The sequence below is a fragment of the Eriocheir sinensis genome, chromosome 22, assembly GCF_024679095.1.
Source record: "Eriocheir sinensis breed Jianghai 21 chromosome 22, ASM2467909v1, whole genome shotgun sequence".
Lineage (NCBI taxonomy): Eukaryota > Metazoa > Arthropoda > Malacostraca > Decapoda > Varunidae > Eriocheir > Eriocheir sinensis.
Genome location: NC_066530.1, coordinates 4,896,293 through 4,913,479, shown reverse-complemented (window position 1 = coordinate 4,913,479; position 17,187 = coordinate 4,896,293). Strand labels below are relative to the sequence as shown.

The 17,187-nt window shown below is 46.2% G+C and overlaps 2 protein-coding genes across 2 annotated transcripts in view; both read right to left on the bottom strand.

Annotated features, from left to right (window-relative positions):
- LOC127001961 (calcium-activated chloride channel regulator 2-like) overlaps nt 1-17,187 on the bottom strand; it is a 286,985-nt gene that overhangs the window by 168,172 nt on the left and 101,626 nt on the right. The gene's annotated exons all lie outside the window — the stretch shown is intronic.
- LOC127001962 (coiled-coil domain-containing protein 25-like) lies at nt 10,325-11,373 on the bottom strand. The gene is made up of 2 exons (XM_050867230.1): nt 10,549-11,373; nt 10,325-10,446 (listed from the first exon to the last, which is right to left on the bottom strand). The coding sequence occupies exons 1-2, from the start codon at nt 10,867-10,869 to the stop codon at nt 10,345-10,347; spliced, it is 423 nt and encodes a 140-aa protein (XP_050723187.1). The 5' UTR covers nt 10,870-11,373; the 3' UTR covers nt 10,325-10,344.

Below are 17,187 nucleotides of genomic sequence, written 5' to 3'. Positions count from 1 at the left end.
ATAGGGACAGACAGAGGGCCACAGGGCCATGATGAACTTAACTCAGTCACCCTAGCTTGCGACGCCGTATATTCCGAATGCTTGTTTTTTTTCTCCCTTATATCTGCTCATGGCACGGTGTGAGATACAGACAGAGGGCCACAGTGCCATGATGAACTGAACTCAATCACCCTAGCTTGCGACGCCGTATATTCCGTATGCTTGTTTTTTTCTCCCTTATATATATATTTTTTTTGTTCAAGTCTGGCGTTTTTAGGTGAGATGTGCTGGGATAACGCGACCTCAGTAACCTTAATCCAGTCACCTTTATTTTTATTTATAATTTTTTTCTGAATTTAAAAAGCCGTCACAATAAATTCCGTATATTTGATTCACTAATTTTTCCCTTTTTTTTCTTCACTGTTTGGTAAAAGTCCCGATCTACCTTACTTCAGTCGCCTTTACCTTGCTTTAGCTCTCAAGATTAATAAGCCGGAGCCATACAATCCGTACACTGAATTTTTTTTTTCTTCTTATTCATTAACTGTGGTAATTTTAAGTGGCATATACAAGGGCTACGTGACCTCACTGACCTTATCTTAGTTACCTTTGCCTTCCTTTAGCTCCGTCTGGATTTATAAGGCCGACAGTATAATCCATAAATATAAATCAGCTTTTTTTTCCTTTTTTTAACTATATGTGATTTTATTTAATGTGATATGCAAGGCCCACGCGACCTCAGTAATCTTCCTTCAGTCACCTTCACCTGCGAATTCTCTATCTGCATTTAAAAGAACCGTCACAGTATTACTCCGTAAATTACCAAAAAAATATACATATATATTCCCCTTTTTTCAACAGTATGGTATTTTTTTTAGTGGAACATGCAAGGCCCACGTGACCTCAATAACCTTATCAACTCAGTCTGTGTATGAATAAAAGTGACTAACACCATATATTCCGTATGTCTGAAGTGATTTTGGTCTTTTATTTCGTTTATTTAATTCTATGGTATTTTTGGGTGGGATTTGCAAAGCCCACACAGCCTAAATAACTTTAACTCACTCACTTTTAATTCCAAGCTCTTTGTCTTCAACTAAAAGAATCACCACCGTTTATTCCGTGTTTGATATTTTTTTTTCCTTTATAACTATTAACTCTATGGTATTTTTGAGTGATGTTTGCACGGCCCGCGCAGCCCAAAGAAACTCTACTCATTCACATTTACCCGCACGCTCTGTCTGGGTTTAATGGAACCGGCACCGTATATTCCGTACATTCTAATACCTCTTTTCATTTCCCATTTTTTCTTTATTCTGATATTTTCGAGTGTGATATACAGGCTCACGTGGCCTCAATAACCCTAACTCACTCACCTTTACCTGTGAGCTAAATTAAAGAGACTAACAACATGCATTCCGTATATTTGATTTTTTTTCTTGCTTTCCTTTCCTCTACTTTATTTTTTTACTATCTTAATTTCCTTTCTTTTTATTCTCACGCGACCTCAATAACCTCAGTAATATCAGGTATTCCATATAGTTCTTGTTTTTTCTTTCCTTTTCTTATTTGATTCAACGGTATTTTTAGTGGGTTATACAAGGCCAACGTCCCCTTATTACCCTTACCACAATTACCTTCACCAATGAGCTTTGAGTCTACATATAAGAGGTCAGGACCGTATATTTCGTTTACTTGAGATAGTTTGTTTGTCTTTCATTCTATACTTGTTTTGAATTCTACGGTACTTCTGAGTGTGATATATATATATAAGGCCAACATTACCTTATTGAAACTAACGCAATCACCTTCACCTGCGAGCTTTGAATCTAAATATAAGAGCTCATCACCGTATCATTTCCCATGTGTGATTCTGTCTTTATGTTTTCCTCTACGCGTCGGGCGACACAGCAGCTTTAATTACCTCGACTCATCCGCCTGCGCTGCGATCACTGCATCTGATTTTTCGCGATCAGCATTCCGTATATTGCGTATGTGTAATTCTGTCCTTCCCTCGCTCCCCTATGATCTGGAAAGAATACGAATTGCGAGGTGAACGTCAAAGGGTTTTCGAAAGCGTTTACGTCAATATGGATATTTCTGAGTGAATCCTTTTCCCGTTTTTGAAAAGTGAGAATGGAATTATTCGGGATTTCTAAACTAGACGCCATGAACCCTGATTCTATATAGTCTTTTCATCCATTATTACCGGGCCATCTTGCTTTCGAGGGCAAGTTCAACAACAAAACGGGACAATTCTACCCTGGCTCAAAAATACATCGATGCAATAAAAAAAAATCGAGATCAGCGACGATGGGTGTTAGCGACCTGCCTCCCCAACGCTTGAAGCCTACCCAATGCCGTCCAGCTGTGGGTCAGTGCCTCTTCAGCTGACTGGCTAGACTGCTGGCTTCCCGTCTGACTGGTCGTTGGTTCAAGCTCCGGCACAATATTTTTTTCCACTTTTCCGAGCACGATCAATTTCTCCTGTTTTTCGAGATACTGCGATAATGTGTAATGAAGTATATCAAAGTTCCTCCCCTGCACTGAAGCACGGGACTGCGACCCACACGCATCTTTCTACGAATCGTCGATCATATCCATATTTTTTGCTCATTGGATACTTTTTTTTTACCGGAAAGCAAACACTGAGAAAATCCCACAAATCACCGTTCCCACAACACGAGAGAAGGAGTTACAAAAATGTATATATATATGTTATGTGTTGTGTACATATTGAAACACGTACTTGGGGAGGCAAACGTAAGCTGGACGCACACCTAGCCAAATCCCGGACAAGGCAGCTCAACGTGAACAAAGACAAAGCCACAAAAGACAGACAGACTGATAGACAAACAGGCAAACAGACAGACACATAGAAATAAACCCAATACAACAGAGAGGCAGGCGGACACGCAGGGAGAGGCAGAGGCACCAATAACACGACAGACAGACAGACAAACAAAGAGACAGACACACACGCAAATACAACTCATACAAATATCAAATATCAGCAACAAGAAAAACAAAACTCGCTAAATAAAAATAAGACAAACTGCTCTTTTCTCTTCCTCTCTCTCGTCATTCATCTCTCTCTCTCTATATATATTAATCTCTTTCTCATTTTTCATATCTCCATCTCTCTCTCTCTCTCTCTCTCCGGGGAGGTTTAAGGTCATCAAAACAATAGTAGCTGCGTGCTGACGGCTCGTAAAGGGACGGCTGAGGGCCCTTTATACCTCCTTTGGCAGCTCCTGGAGGCGGCGGCAGGGGCGGGAGGGCAGGGGGAGAGGGAGGGAGGAAGGGGGCAAGGCGGGAAGGCAACGGGAGGGGAGGAAGGAAGTAGAGCGGGGAGGGAGTGAAGGAAGGAGGAAGGAAAGACAGGAAGAGAGGGCAGAGGAAAGGGCGGAAGGGTAGAGGAAGGGGATGAAGGTAGGACAGGGAGGGGTAGAAGAAAAGAAGAAAGAAGTAGGAAAGAACAGGACAAGAGGATAGAAGGATGGGACGAAGAAAAGGAGACAGGGTGTAATGGCAGAGGAAGGGGATGAAGGAAGGGCAAGGAAGAGGCAGGCAGAAGAAAAGAAGGAAGATAGGAGGACAGGGCAGGAGGACCAGAGGATAGGATAAAGAAAGGAAAACAGGGCGGTAGGGCAGAGGAAGATAATGAAGGAAGGATAGAGAGGCGTGAAGGCGCAGAAGAAACGGTCGAAGAAAAAAGAACAGAACTGGAGGAAGATAAAAAGGATGAAGGAAGGAGGACACGGCCGTAAGGTAGAGGAAAATGATGAAGAAAGCAGAACAGGGAAAGGGAAAAAGGAATAGGGAAAGGAAAGGGAAGCAGGGCAAGGGAATAGAGGGAGGAGGAGGGAGGAAAGGGGACAAAACGGAAGGAGAGATGAATGGGAGCAAGACCTTGATGGGACGTTAAGATGGCGTGACGGAAGGAGGAAAATAGGAAGGGAAGAACCGAGGATGGGGTAGCTGAATGGCAGGGGTGGGAAGGGACGGCAGAAGAAGCAGGGGAGGATAGGAAATAGAGAGAGCAAGTAAGGGAGGCCAGAATCAAAGAATGCGAGGTGGGAAGGGCAGGAGAGGGAGGGAAGTGTAAAATAGTAGGGAGGGAATGGGGGGCAGAAAAGGAGAATGGGGTGGAGTGCAGTGCTGTAAGATGCAGGAGACGGTTGCAGAGGAGGTGGATATGGGTGGGGGAAGGATGCAGAGGAGGTGGATATGGGCAGGGGAAGGATGCAGAGGAGGTGGATATGGGCAGGGGAAGGATGCAGAGGAGGTGGATATGGGTGGGGGACGGATGCTGAGGAGGTGGATATGGGTGGGGGAAGGATGCAGAGGAGGTGGATATGGGCAGGGGAAGGATGCAGAGGAGGTGGATATGGGTGGGGGAAGGATGCAGAGGAGGTGGATATGGGTGGGGGAAGGATGCAGAGGAGGTGGATATGGGTGGGGGAAGGATGCAGAGGAGGTGGATATGGGTGGGGGAAGGATGCAGAGGAGGTGGATATGGGTGGGGGAAGGATGCAGAGGAGGTGGATATGGGTGGGGGAAGCAGAAAAAAAATGTTAGGTTCGGTTAGGCTGACTATGGTTCGATTATGAAAGGTTGGGTTGAGGCAGGTTGGATTAGGATAGGTTTGGCTCGGTTAGCAGGATTTGTTTGGTTTGGTTTAATTTGGTTTGGGGTTAGGTTAGGTTTGGTTAGGTTAGGTTTGGTTAGGTTAGGGTTGGTTTGGCTTGGTTTGGTTAGTTTTGATTTGATTTGCATTGGTTTGTTTTGGTTCTCCTTGGTTTGGTTGGTTAGGTTTGGAGACGTTTTGTTTGGTTAGGTTAGGTTCAGAAAGCTTGGAAAAAGGGCAGCGGTGGGTAGATCATGCAATGGGTGTAGAAAGCAGGATCTACGGATAAGGCAAGCGGTGGCAGGGGAGAGAGGGTGCTGAAGGGGAGCAATAGAGTCAAAAGGCAGCGGAGTAGAGCCATGACAGGGGTGGTTGGCAGGGTGTGAAAGGGAGGATTAAGAGGCTGTGGAGGAGGGGATTAAGATGTGACAGGCAGCGAAGGGAAGGGAATCAGATATGTCGGGGAAAGGAACGGGAGGAGGAAAGAGGAGGAGGAGGAGGAGGAGGAGGAGGAGGAGGAGGAGGAGGAGGAGAAGGAGGAGGAGGAGGAGGAGGAGGAGGAGGAGGATGTGAAGAAGAAGAAGAAGAAGAAGAAGAAGAGAAAAGAAAAGAAAGATGTAGTGGGAAGAAAAAAAACGAGAGAGAGAGAGAGAGAGAGAGAGAGAGAGAGAGAGAGAGAGAGAGAGAGAGAGAGAGAGAGAGAGAGAGAGAGAGAGAGAGAGAGAGAGAGAGAGAGAGAGAGAGAGAGAGAGAGAGAGAGAGAGAGAGAGAGAGAGAGAGAGAGAGAGAGAGAGAGAGAGAGAGAGAGAGAGAGAGAGAGAGTGTTTACCTGGGTTACCGGGATACTAATTAAAACGTTCTTCACCTTCAGCTCCGCGGCCTCAAGCTTCTAATTTACAGCCCCAACATATTTGGTTTTCGTTTTTTCTTCCCTCCCTCGGGCGGATACGTACATAGAAACTGAATCCATGTGAATATTACAAACGCTTGCTAATCCACTTTCCTCCACCACTTTCCTCCTGCTTCCTCTTCATCCCTCCCAGCTTCTCCACTTTCCTCCTCGCTTCAACACTTTCCTTCGTTTTTTTTTTCGAGGCAGTAATATTTTTTTCTCTTCTTTTTTTCCTTCTGCTGAAACACTACAAAGATTTAGGAAACTTTGGAAACCGTCTTGTGATATGCAACGTTCAACGAGGCCTTCAAACGCACACGCACACACGCAAACATACACACACACACACACACACACACACACACACACACACGCACACACAGACACAAACGAAAAAAACAAACAGAAAAACAATAGTCCAGTAAACTAATTAATCTACTTTGAACAGCTAAGAAAGGAACACGGAGTTAGCAAGGAATACGCAAAGTAGAAGTGAGTCAAACAAGGAAAAAATAGAAGACTCAAATGCATAACGGGAAAAAAAACAGGGAAAAAATAAAACTGGCAAGGAGGTTGAATTCGTGACAAGGCGACAGAGATGGGAAGGCAGGTGATACGGGAGGGGGGCATGGGGGATCAAGGGGGGGGGGGAGCAGCCAGTCTTGCCTCGGGTCTAATTTCAATATTCCACCAATACTGTCGATGCTATTATATACTTGACAGATAGACTTCGCCGTGCCTCGCTTTTTCCTATCGATAAAGAGTAGTATTTCACGACTGCCGAGCGAGGGAGTATTGGCAGCCTCGTGTGTGTGAGTGTGTGTGTGTGTATGTGTGTGTGTGTGTGTGTGTGTGTGTGTGTGTGCTATAACTTATACACGAGACAATTTTCCGCCCTAATAAATCTTCTAGAACATACTTAGCATGAAACTATTATTAGCCTGTCTTTTTTTGCACACACACACACACACACACACACACACACACACACACACGCACGCACGCACGATCGCACGCACGCACACACACGCACACGCACACACACACACTACTTCCCACACCTTTCACAATGATCATCACCCCAAAAAAGAAAAGATAAAAAAAAGAGGTGGAGAATATGTGGGGAAAAAGAAACAGCCCAAGAGGGAGAGAGAGAAGGAAAAGGAGAAGAAGGAAAGAAGTGATGAAGGATGAACGAAACGCAGGAAGAAAAAGAGGAAGTGAATGCAAGGGAAATCGAAAAGGAGGAGGAGGAAGAGGAAGAAGAAAAAGGGAGAGAGAGAGAGAGAGGAGGTTATGGAAAAGACACAGCGAGAGAAAGATATAAAAAATCGTGATCAAAGAGTAAGAAGACGAGAAACAATAACTAACAAAATGAGAAATATAATGAATACGGAGGAGGAGAAGGAAGAGGAGGAGAAGGAGGAGGAAAAGCAGGCAAGCAAGTACATCCCCACAATCAAAGTCCCACCGCCCCCCCCCATCCCCACCCCCCGCCACACACACCAACACATACAGGTAGACTAATCGCGCTCACTTCCCAGGAGACCAACGCGGACGTCCTGAACACAAAATACCACCGACACAGTGTATAGAAAAACTGCTGAGGCTCTGAGCTGCTGATTAGGTTGGGTCCTCCCGGGGTCAGTTTCTTTGGGTCCGCACACGCCTTGCTAATGGGTGTGGGTCCGTGCGGGTACTCTTCTAATTGACTCCGTAATTTTCTGCTTATTGAGCGAGGTGGAGAATATTAACTACGAGAGAGAGAGAGAGAGAGAGAGAGAGAGAGAGAGAGAGAGAGAGAGAGAGAGAGAGAGAGAGAGAGAGAGAGAGAGAGAGAGAGAGAGAGAGAGAGAGAGAGAGATAGAGAGAGAGAGAGAGAGAGAGAGAGAGAGAGAGAGAGAGAGAGAGAGAGAGAGAGAGAGAGAGAGAGAGAGAGAGAGAGAGAGAGAGAGAGAGAGAGAGAGAGAGAGAGAGAGAGAGAGAGAGAGAGAGAGAGAGAGAGAGAGAGAGAGAGCAATGTTATGTAGTTCTGTTCGTTTCGGCGTGAATATTGGACTGACTAACTGACTATCCGTGTGTGTTGTGTGTGTGTGTGTGTGTGTGTGTGTGTGTGTGTGTAATAATAATAATAATAATAATAATAATAATAATAATAATAATAATAATAATAATAATAATAATAATAATAATAATAATAATAATAATAATAATAATAATAATAATAATAATAATAATAATAATAATAATAATAATAATAATAATCTGTTTATTAAGTGATTGCAGCTGTTAAGCTGAAAATATACACATAAAATAGTATAATGTTGAAATATAATAAAAAAAATTAATATAAACGGGTGTAGGAGGATGAAATAAAAAAGGTCGGGGGGGGAGGTTAAATGATGGAATGCAGTGCGTTTGTGCATGAGGAGGCTGTGTCATTTTCCGGGTGGCGGGTCAAGTGTTTGTTACACTTTTTTAAGTGTTATTTTTAAGGTGGTTCGTGTTAAGTGTTTGTTTAAGGCGCGAACTGTTACCTCACTCGTTACAGGGCAGGTTTTACCGTTGCCTGCTTCACAGTTGATTGTTGTAGGTGAGATAACATAATAGCCTTATAATTAAAGTGATGATAGATACATGATAATTTTTTCAAGCAGGCAGTGCTTGAGCCCACCAGGGGTAACAACACTCTAGACTTGGTCTTAACTAACAACGAGAATATGATCAGCGAGCTAGATGTTGGGGGAGAATTAGGTGGCAGTGATCACAAGGAAATTAGGTTTAAATTAGACTGGGCGGTGACCCATGAACTCAACCCTGTGTTGATGCCTGACTTTAGAAGAGCTGATTATGAGAGGCTTAGAAGACACCTTGAGGAGGTAAATTGGGGAGCCTTAGGGCTGGACGAGGGCCAGATCTCAGGGCTGGAACAGGAAAGACAGGGAAATCATGTACAATAATTTAGTTAGAGTAATTGCAGATGGTCAGAGACAGCATATCCCTTACCAAGCACGTAGGAAGGAAAATAACAACCCCAAATGGATGACCCGCAGACTCAAGCATGAGATAGGCTTGAAGAGAGGAATTTATAGGAAAATAAAGAACGGAGAAACCCACCTCAGAGGTAGGTATGTTGAGCTAACCAGGTCGGTGAAGAAGAACACCCGCCTAGCAAAAAGAAATTATGAGATTAGGGTCGCCAACGAGGCCAAGAGTGATCCCAAGGGCTTCTTCAAATTGTACAGAACGAAAACAAGGGACAGAATTGGACCGTTGAAAACAAACACAGGTGAGCTCGTTGAGAATGGAGAAGATATGAGTCAAATGATGAATGACTATTTCCTCTCAATTTTCACGCAGGAAAATCTAACAACCATTCCGGAGAGAGTTCAGATATATGAGGGCGAAGGGAACGACAAGTTGAGGGATGTGATCATCACTGGGCAAGTAGTCCAGGATGAGATTAGTAGGTTGAAGAAAAGCAAATCGCCGGGCCCAGACGAAGTATTCCCAAGGGTGCTGAAAGAGTGCAAGAAGGTCCTCAGTGGCCCGCTTATCGATATCTGTAAGATGTCGGTAAATTCTGGGTATGTGCCCAATCAATGGAAAGTAGCTAATGTGACGCCGATTTTCAAAAAGTGAGACAAGTCAGACATTTCAAATTATCGCCCAATTAGCTTATCATCAGTTTTAGGAAAGATGTTGGAGTCAATTATAGCCGGGAGCATTCGGGACCATCTAGAAAAGCATAATTTAATTTATGATTCACAGCATGGATTCACAAAGAATAGGTCTTGCCTTACTAACCTGTTGTCCTTCTACACTAAAGTAATCGAGGCGGTTGACCGAGATGAAAACTATGACATACCGTATCTAGATTTCAGTAAAGCGTTCGATAAAGTTCCCCATCACCGGCTATTACTAAAATTACAGGCTCACGGCATAGATGGGAAAGTTTTGACCTGGATCAGAGCGTGGCTTAGTGGTAGGAAGCAGAGAGTGCAAATCAATGGCAGATGGAATTCAATGTCGGGAAGTGTAGCATTCTGAGTGTAGGCAGGAATAACCCCTCACACAATTACTCCTTAAATGGCACTCCTCTAAGTAGGTCTGGGCGTGAGAGAGACTTAGGAGTCCTAGTGAGCGCTGACCTCCGTCCTAGGGCTCAATGCATTCAGGCTAAAAATCAGGCAAACAGAGTACTTAGTTTCATCTCAAGGAGCGTAAGCAATAGGAGCGCTGAAGTCATCCTCAAACTTTACTTAGTACTAGTTAGACCTCATCTCGATTATGCAGTTCAGTTCTGGTCCCCCTACTATAGAATGGATATCAAGATGTCAGAATCTGTACAGAGGAGGATGACAAAGATGATTCAGGGGGTTAGAAACTTGCCTTATGAAGACAGGCTGAAGCAGTTAAATCTACACTCGCTAGAAAGGCGAAGGTTGCGAGGAGACTTGATCGAAGTCTATAAATGGATGAAGGGCTTTAATAAAGGGGATGTCAATAAGATTTTGATAGTAAAAGAGCCAGGTAGGACGCGTAGCAAAGGTTTTAAGTTAGACAAATTCAGATTCAACAAAGACATAGGCAAGAATTGGTTCACTAATAGAGTGGTGGACGAATGGAACAGGGTTGGGGGCCATGTTGTGGGTGCCAATACCGTAGATACATTCAAGAAGAAGTTAGATAAAGCCATGGATGGTGAGGTAAGGTAGGGTTGAGTGTACAGGAGCTGCATTGTATAGGCCAAACGGTCTCTTGCAGACTCCTTACGTTCTTATGTTCTCACTGGGACATTAAAAGGTGTGTGTTTTTTAGTCTAAAAATGGTATTGACAATTTTACACAATAGTTGCAAAGTTTATGTGAGCGGTCGCACGAAGATAAGTAGCACACCCAGAGCGGACCTTGTGTCCCGTGCCCTCACCCGTTTTCTTCTCCCCCTGGTAGCTCGGGCGAATGGTATTTATGTGCGTTGCTCCTTCCCCGAAATTGTTGATCTTCATCACGACCTTCCTCACGTCCCTGTCCCTGAAGAAGCCCACCTCGCCGGCCTTCATCTTGGGCGGCTTGTGCAGGTTTGATCCCGGCGTGTAGATCACCGCCACGTTGTTTAGCTTGTTGCCCTGCGTGCTGTTGGCCTTGCACAGCTGGGCCGCGTCCTGCAGCAGCGCGGCGGGCACGTCCCGCGGGCGCTGGCCGGGCTCCAGCTGCAGGTACACGTGGGCCGAGGGCAGCGCGTCCACGTGGAAGAAGAGCACGCGCTCCGTGGCCTGTGCCGTCAGGCTGTCGTTCTCGTGTTTGTCCGCCCCCATGACGAGCGTGGCGGGTGGGTCCACCACGTCGCTGAGGAAGGCGAACAGCATGCCTCGGGGCCACTGCAGCAGCGGCGAGGCGGTGCACGGGACGGCGGGTCGCCTTGCGCGGGCCTTGTCTTCCTTCCGGGCAGCCTTGTCAACGGTGTCCTTTCTATGGTGGTCTTCTCTTTAGCGCCCTTCTCTTTAGCGTCCTTTCCCATGGTGGTGTTGGTGCTGGCGGTGGTCATGCTGGCGTTGCTACACAAAGCCATGTTGTTCAGTGTCCATAACAGTTATAGGTCGGGATTCAATACCTCACCTCGGCTTGGTACTCCCTCGTCATCTGAGTCGAGTTGACATTGCACCCCTCCGAGTCTAGATCTGGTGGTACAAATTTTGAGTCTGATAAGGACGCGTACACAGAGAAAGCAGGCTACCGACTACTGATTATCGGCGCTAACCATCGCTGACTACTCATACGGACCTGCTCCTGTTACCCGCCCTGGTAACTATATAGCTCACAGCATGAGTGAGCCCTGTTTTACTCATCCACCTCTTTATAAGTAAACCAAATCTTGCGTATGTCCTTGTTGAATCTAAGAGGGAATTATGAGACGAAAAGAGAGACGAGAACGGGAGGAGGAGGAGGAGGAGGGGATATAGGAAGAAAAAAAAACAATAAGGGAAAAGAACGAGGAAGTAAGGAACAGAGATAAGAGGAAAGGAATACAGGAATACACTTTGATATGCATAAGGACCAAAAAATGAGTCAGAAGCAGGACGTGGAAGCGAACGAGGAACACGAGGACGATAACGAGGAACAGATGACAATCTCTAAGGAGACACACAAAAAAGGCATAAAAAACATGTTGGCATGTATGAAATGACGCATGAAAATTACAGGCTTTCTGAGGGATGAAATGAATGTGTCCAGCGATAGCTTGAGGGGAGGGGAGGGGAGGGAAGGGAAGAGGAGGAAAAGGAAGGGAAAGGAAGAAAAGGGAAGGGGAGGGGAGGGGAGGGGAGGGGACGGGAAGGGAAGGGAAGGGGAGAGAAGGGAAGGTAACGGCGGGAAGGAAGTATAAATCTGAGGGAAGGGAGGGAGAGGGAAGGATAGGGAATAGAGGAGAAAATTAAGGGAAAGAGAGGGAAAGGAAGGAAAGGTAATGGCAGAAAAAGGAAGAAGAGGGTAAGTATGACGGACATAATCTATCAAGGAAAGCAGGCAAAGAATGTGAAGGAAAAGGGAGGAAAGTAGATGAAGGTGAAATGAAGGCAAGGGAAAAACATAGATGACAAATGATGAAATGAAACGAAATGAAAGATAAAAACGATTAGGGAAGGGAAAGAATTGAAAGGAAAGGCAAGGTAAGATAAAAAAGGAGATAATGAAAAGATATTGTAAGGAAAGGTAAGGTAAGGCTGAATAAGTCAGGTGAGGTAAGGCAAGGCAAGTGAAGAACGGTAAGGCAAGGCAAGGCAAGGCAAGGGAATCTAAGGGGAGATACGGGAAGGTAAGGCAAAGAAAGGTGAGGTAAGGTACGGTAAAGTGAGATAAGGTAAAGTAAGGCAAAGGAATCTAAAGGGAGATAAGGTTAGGCAAGGAAATGTAAGGCAGATGAGAGAAATATAAGAACGTAACATAAGAACATAAGAACGTAAGGAGTCTGCAAGAGGCCGAGTCAAGGCAAGGCAAGGTATAGTTAAGTAAGGTAAATTAAGGCAAGGGAATCTTAACGAAAGTACGTGAAGGTAAAACAAAGTAAGGTAAGATAAGGTAAGGCAAAGTAGGGCAGGTGAGGTAAGGTAAGGCGACATGAGGCAGGTGAGAGGCAAGAACACCCGTCATGGTACAGTGGGGTAAGTTAAAGTAAGGTAAAGTATGGTGAGACAGGTAAGGCAAGGCGGGGTAGGGTTAGGTAAGGCAAGGTAAGGTATGGTAAGGTAAGACAGGTAAGGCAAGGCGGGGTAGGGTTAGGTAAGGCAAGGTAAGGTATGGTAAGGTGAGACAGGTAAGGCAAGGCGGGGTAGGGTTAGGTGAGGCAAGGTAAGGTGAGGCAGGTAAGGTAAGGCGGGGTAGGGTTAGGTGAGGCAAGGTAAGGTGAGGCAGGTAAGGTAAGGCGGGGTAGGGTTAGGTGAGGCAAGGTAAGGTGAGGCAGGTAAGGTAAGGCGGGGTAGGGTTAGAGAAGGCAAGGTAAGGTATGGTGAGGTAAGGTGACTTGAGGCAGGTGAGGGCCCAAGAACACCCGTCATGGCCCAGTGCGTGTTGGCCGGACATTATCTGCCTTTGTAATTCCCCCAAATTGGCGCTACGGGGCGAGGAGGGACGGCCTGAGTGATGAGCCGCCCTGTGACGTGTAATTAATGTGATGCAACGCCCGGACGCCACTGTTAGCGACCCTTACACCTCCCCGACCCCCGGCAATTACCTTCCTGGCTTATTACAACACCTCGACGGTAGTAAGGCACAGTGACCCCTCCTCCTTCTCCACTTCCTCCTCCTCCTGTTGCTGCTGCTCCTCCTCCTCCTCCTCCTCCTCCTCCTCCTCCTCCTCCTCTTCGTCTTCGTCTTCTTCGTTTTCATCTTCGTCTTCATTTTCTTCTTCGTCCTTTTCTTCGTCTTCGTTTTCTTCGTTTTCATCTTCGTCTTCATTTTCTCCTTCGTCTTCGTCTTCCTCTTCGTTTTCTCCTTCGTCCTCGTCTTCTTCGTCTTCGTATTCTTCTTCGTCTTCTTCTTTGTCTTCCTCTTCGCCTTCCTCCTCTTCTTCCTCCTCCTCCACTTCCTCCTCCTCCTCTTGCTCCTCCTCTTGCTCCTCCTCCTCTTCCTCTGGCTCCTGTTGATGCTGCTCCTGTTGTTTCGAGGTTACCAAAGTTGAGGGTTGTTGAGTAAGGGCTGTTGGTTCTTCCTTTTAGCCGCAGTACAAGCAATAGTAAGGGAAAGGTGTTGCTATTCCTCCGGCTACTGCTAGGAGAAGTTAAGGAAACTGGAGGCTTTTGAGAATAGTGTGATGTTTAGAGATGTCAGCGGCCCCAAACATTACATTTTCATTTACGAACATTTGTAAAGTAAAATTCTGCATGTACAGTCGCCCCTATAATTATTGGTGATGTAAACGACCCCAAAATTTTACTTCTACGAACATTAGTAAGGTAAGATTCTTTATGTAGAGTCGCCCCAAAAATTATCAGCCACCGTGTGAACGACAGAATAGAGAAATGAGCGATAACTAGAAAAATGGACGCTGCTTTCTGTAAATATCGTACGTTTTAGGATGCTTTCAAATTCCTTTAATATTCTGAGAAGTTAATTTTTATAGCCCCCTCACCTGCCTCCTGTCTTCCCATTTCTGTCACCCTGAATCCTGCATCCTTGCCATTTTTCTTTTTTATCCTGTACTTTCCTTAAACATATTAGTAATTTTTTCCAGATTTTTTCCTACTCTTTCCCAGTATTTTGTCTGTATCTTTGCCCCTTTATGTGCCCTTCTTCTTCTCCTCCTTCCGTGACTTGTTCCTGACGCTCTTGTGAAAAATAGGTGTTATCAGATAGTGTAAATGGTACCAAACTTTTTCTCACCTTATTTAAGAAAATCAATCTCTTTATCAATCTCTTATCTCTGTATACATTATCTACCAGTGTATCCTTCAACTACGCTGTTTGCAAATGTATGGGAATATATATTTGTATGTATGAAAGTGCATAAGAAGAAAAAAATATCAGAGAATGGAAGCAGGAAATGGAGGCCGGAATAAGTGTAGGAGGGGAAAGAAAGAGCAAGGGAGGAAAGAAGGAGGAGAAGGAAAAAGAAAGGGATGGAGAGTAGAGCGATAAGGAAGAAAGAAAAGATGCAAGGAAGGAAGGTGACAGGTCGAGAAAGAGAGAGAGGAAGAAAGGACAAGAAATAAATATAAATGGACACAGGGCGGAATGGTAGGAGAGAAGCAGAAACGGGAGAAAGAAGGGGAAGAGGAAAGCAGAACGAAACAGAAGGAGAGAAGCAAAAAGGAGAGAAAAAAGGGAAAGAGGAGAGTAGAGCGGGATAGTAAGAGAAACGCAGAAAGCGGAAGGAGAAGGGAAATGGAAAGCAGAACGGAGAAGTAGGAGTAAGGCAGAAAAGGGGATAAGAGGGAAAAGAGGAAACCAGGGCGAAAGAGTAGGCGAAAAGCAAACAGGAGAGAAAGAAGGAAGAGAGGAGAGCAGAACGGGATAGTGAGAGAAAAGCAGAAAGGGAGGAAGAAGGGAAAGAGGAGAGGGAAAAGCAGAAAAGGGAGAAAGAAGGGAAAGAGAAAACCAGGACGAAACCGTAGAAAGGAAGCAGAAAGGGGAAGCAGAAGCAAGCAGAAAGGAAAGAGGGAGCTACCAAGAAAGGGAATGCTAGGGGAACGGGGAGGAGGAAAGAGGAAAAGAGAGAAGTAAGAAGGAGGAGTTAGTAGGAGAGAAGCAAAAAGGGAAGAAGGACGAAGGGAAAGATGGAGGCAGCAGGAAAGGGAGCGATAAGAGAAGGGAGGCAGAGAAAGAAGGGGAAGAGGGAGGTAGAACGAAAGGGAACTGTAGAAGGGAGGCAGAGAAAGAAGGGGAAGAGGGAGGTAGAACGAAAGGGAATTGTAGAAGGGAGGCAGAGAAAGAAGGGGAAGAGGGAGGCAGAACGAAAGGGAATTGTAGAAGGGAGGAAGAGAAAGAAGGGGAAGAGGGAGGCAGAATGAAAGGGAATTGTAGAAGGGAGGAAGAGGAAGAGGGAGACAGCACGAAAGGGAAATGTAGAAGGGAGGAATAGAAAGAAAGGGAAGAGGGAGGCAGAACGAAAGGGAACTGTAGAAGGGAGGAAGAGAAAGAAGGGGACAAGGGATGCAGAACGAAAGGGAATTGTAGAAGGGAGGTAGAGAAAGAAGAGGAAGAGGGAGACAGCACAAAAGGGAACGATAGAAGAAGATAGGCAGAGAAAGAAGGGGAAAAGGGATGCAAAACGAAAGGAAATTGTAGAAGGGAGGAAGAGAAAGAAGAGGAAGAGGGAGACAGCACGAAAGGGAACGATAGAAGATAGGCAGAGAAAGAAGGGGAAAAGGGATGCAAAACGAAAGGAAATTGTAGAAGGGAGGAAGAGAAAGAAGGGGAAGAGGGACGCAGCAGGAAAGGGATGATAGGAGAAGCGAGGAAGAGAAAGAAGGGGAAGAGGGACGCAGCAGGAAAGGGATGATAGGAGAAGCGAGGAGGAGAAAGAAGGGGAAGAGGGACGCAGCAGGAAAGGGAACGATAGGAAAAGCAAGGCGGAGAAAGAAGGGGAAGAGGGACGCAGCAGGAAAAGGAACGATAGGAGAAGCGAGGCGGAGAAAGAAGGGGAAGAGGGACGCAGCAGGAAAGGGATGATAGGAGAAGCGAGGCGGAGAAAGAAGGGGAAGAGGGACGCAGCAGGAAAGGGAACGATAGGAGAAGCGAGGCGGAGAAAGAAGGGGAAGAGGGAGGCAGCAGGAAAGGGATGATAGGAGAAGCGAGGCGGAGAAAGAAGGGGAAGAGGGACGCAGCAGGAAAGGGAACGATAGGAGAAGGAGGCGGAGAAAGAAGGGGAAGAGGGAGGCAGCAGGAAAGGGATGATAGGAGAAGCGAGGAGGAGAAAGAAGGGGAAGAGGGAGGCAGCAGGAAAGGGATGATAGGAGAAGCGAGGCGGAGAAAGAAGGGGAAGAGGGACGCAGCAGGAAAGGGAACGATAGGAGAAGCGAGGCGGAGAAAGAAGGGGAAGAGGGACGCAGCAGGAAAGGGAACGATAGGAGAAGCAAGGAGGAGAAAGAAGGGGAAGAGGGACGCAGCATTAAAGGGATGATATGAGAAGCGAGGGGGATAAAGAAGGGGAAGAGGGACGCAGCAGGAAAGGGAACGATAGGAGAAGCGAGGCGGAGAAAGAAGGGGAAGAGGGACGCAGCAGGAAAGGGAACGATAGGAGAAGAGAGGCGGAGAGAGAAGGGGAAGAGGGAGGCAGAACGAAAGGGAAGTTTAGAAGGGAGGAAGAGAAAGAAGGGGAAGAGGGAGGCAGCAGGAAAGGGAACGATAGGAGAAGCAAGGAGGAGAAAGAAGGGGAAGAGGGAGGCAGCAGGAAAGGGAACGATAGGAGAAGCGAGGCGGAGAAAGAAGGGGAAGAGGGACGCAGCAGGAAAAGGAACGATAGGAGAAGCGAGGCGGAGAAAGAAGGGGAAGAGGGACGCAGCAGGAAAAGGAACGATAGGAGAAGCGAGGCGGAGAAAGAAGGGGAAGAGGGACGCAGCAGGAAAGGGATGATAGGAGAAGCGAGGCGGAGAAAGAAGGGGAAGAGGGACGCAGCAGGAAAGGGAGAAGCGAGGCGGAGAAAGAAGGGGAAGAGGGAGGCAGCAGGAAAGGGAACGATAGGAGAAGCAAGG

Coding starts and splice junctions, on each gene's coding strand:
- LOC127001962 (XM_050867230.1), bottom strand. CDS start 10,869: ATGCTGTTCGCCTTCCTCAGCGACGTGGTGGACCCACCCGCCACGCTC. Junction 10,447..10,548: donor CCAAGATGAAGGCCGGCGAG/GTGGGCTTCTTC, acceptor CCGAGCTACCAG/GGGGAGAAGAAAACGGGTGA.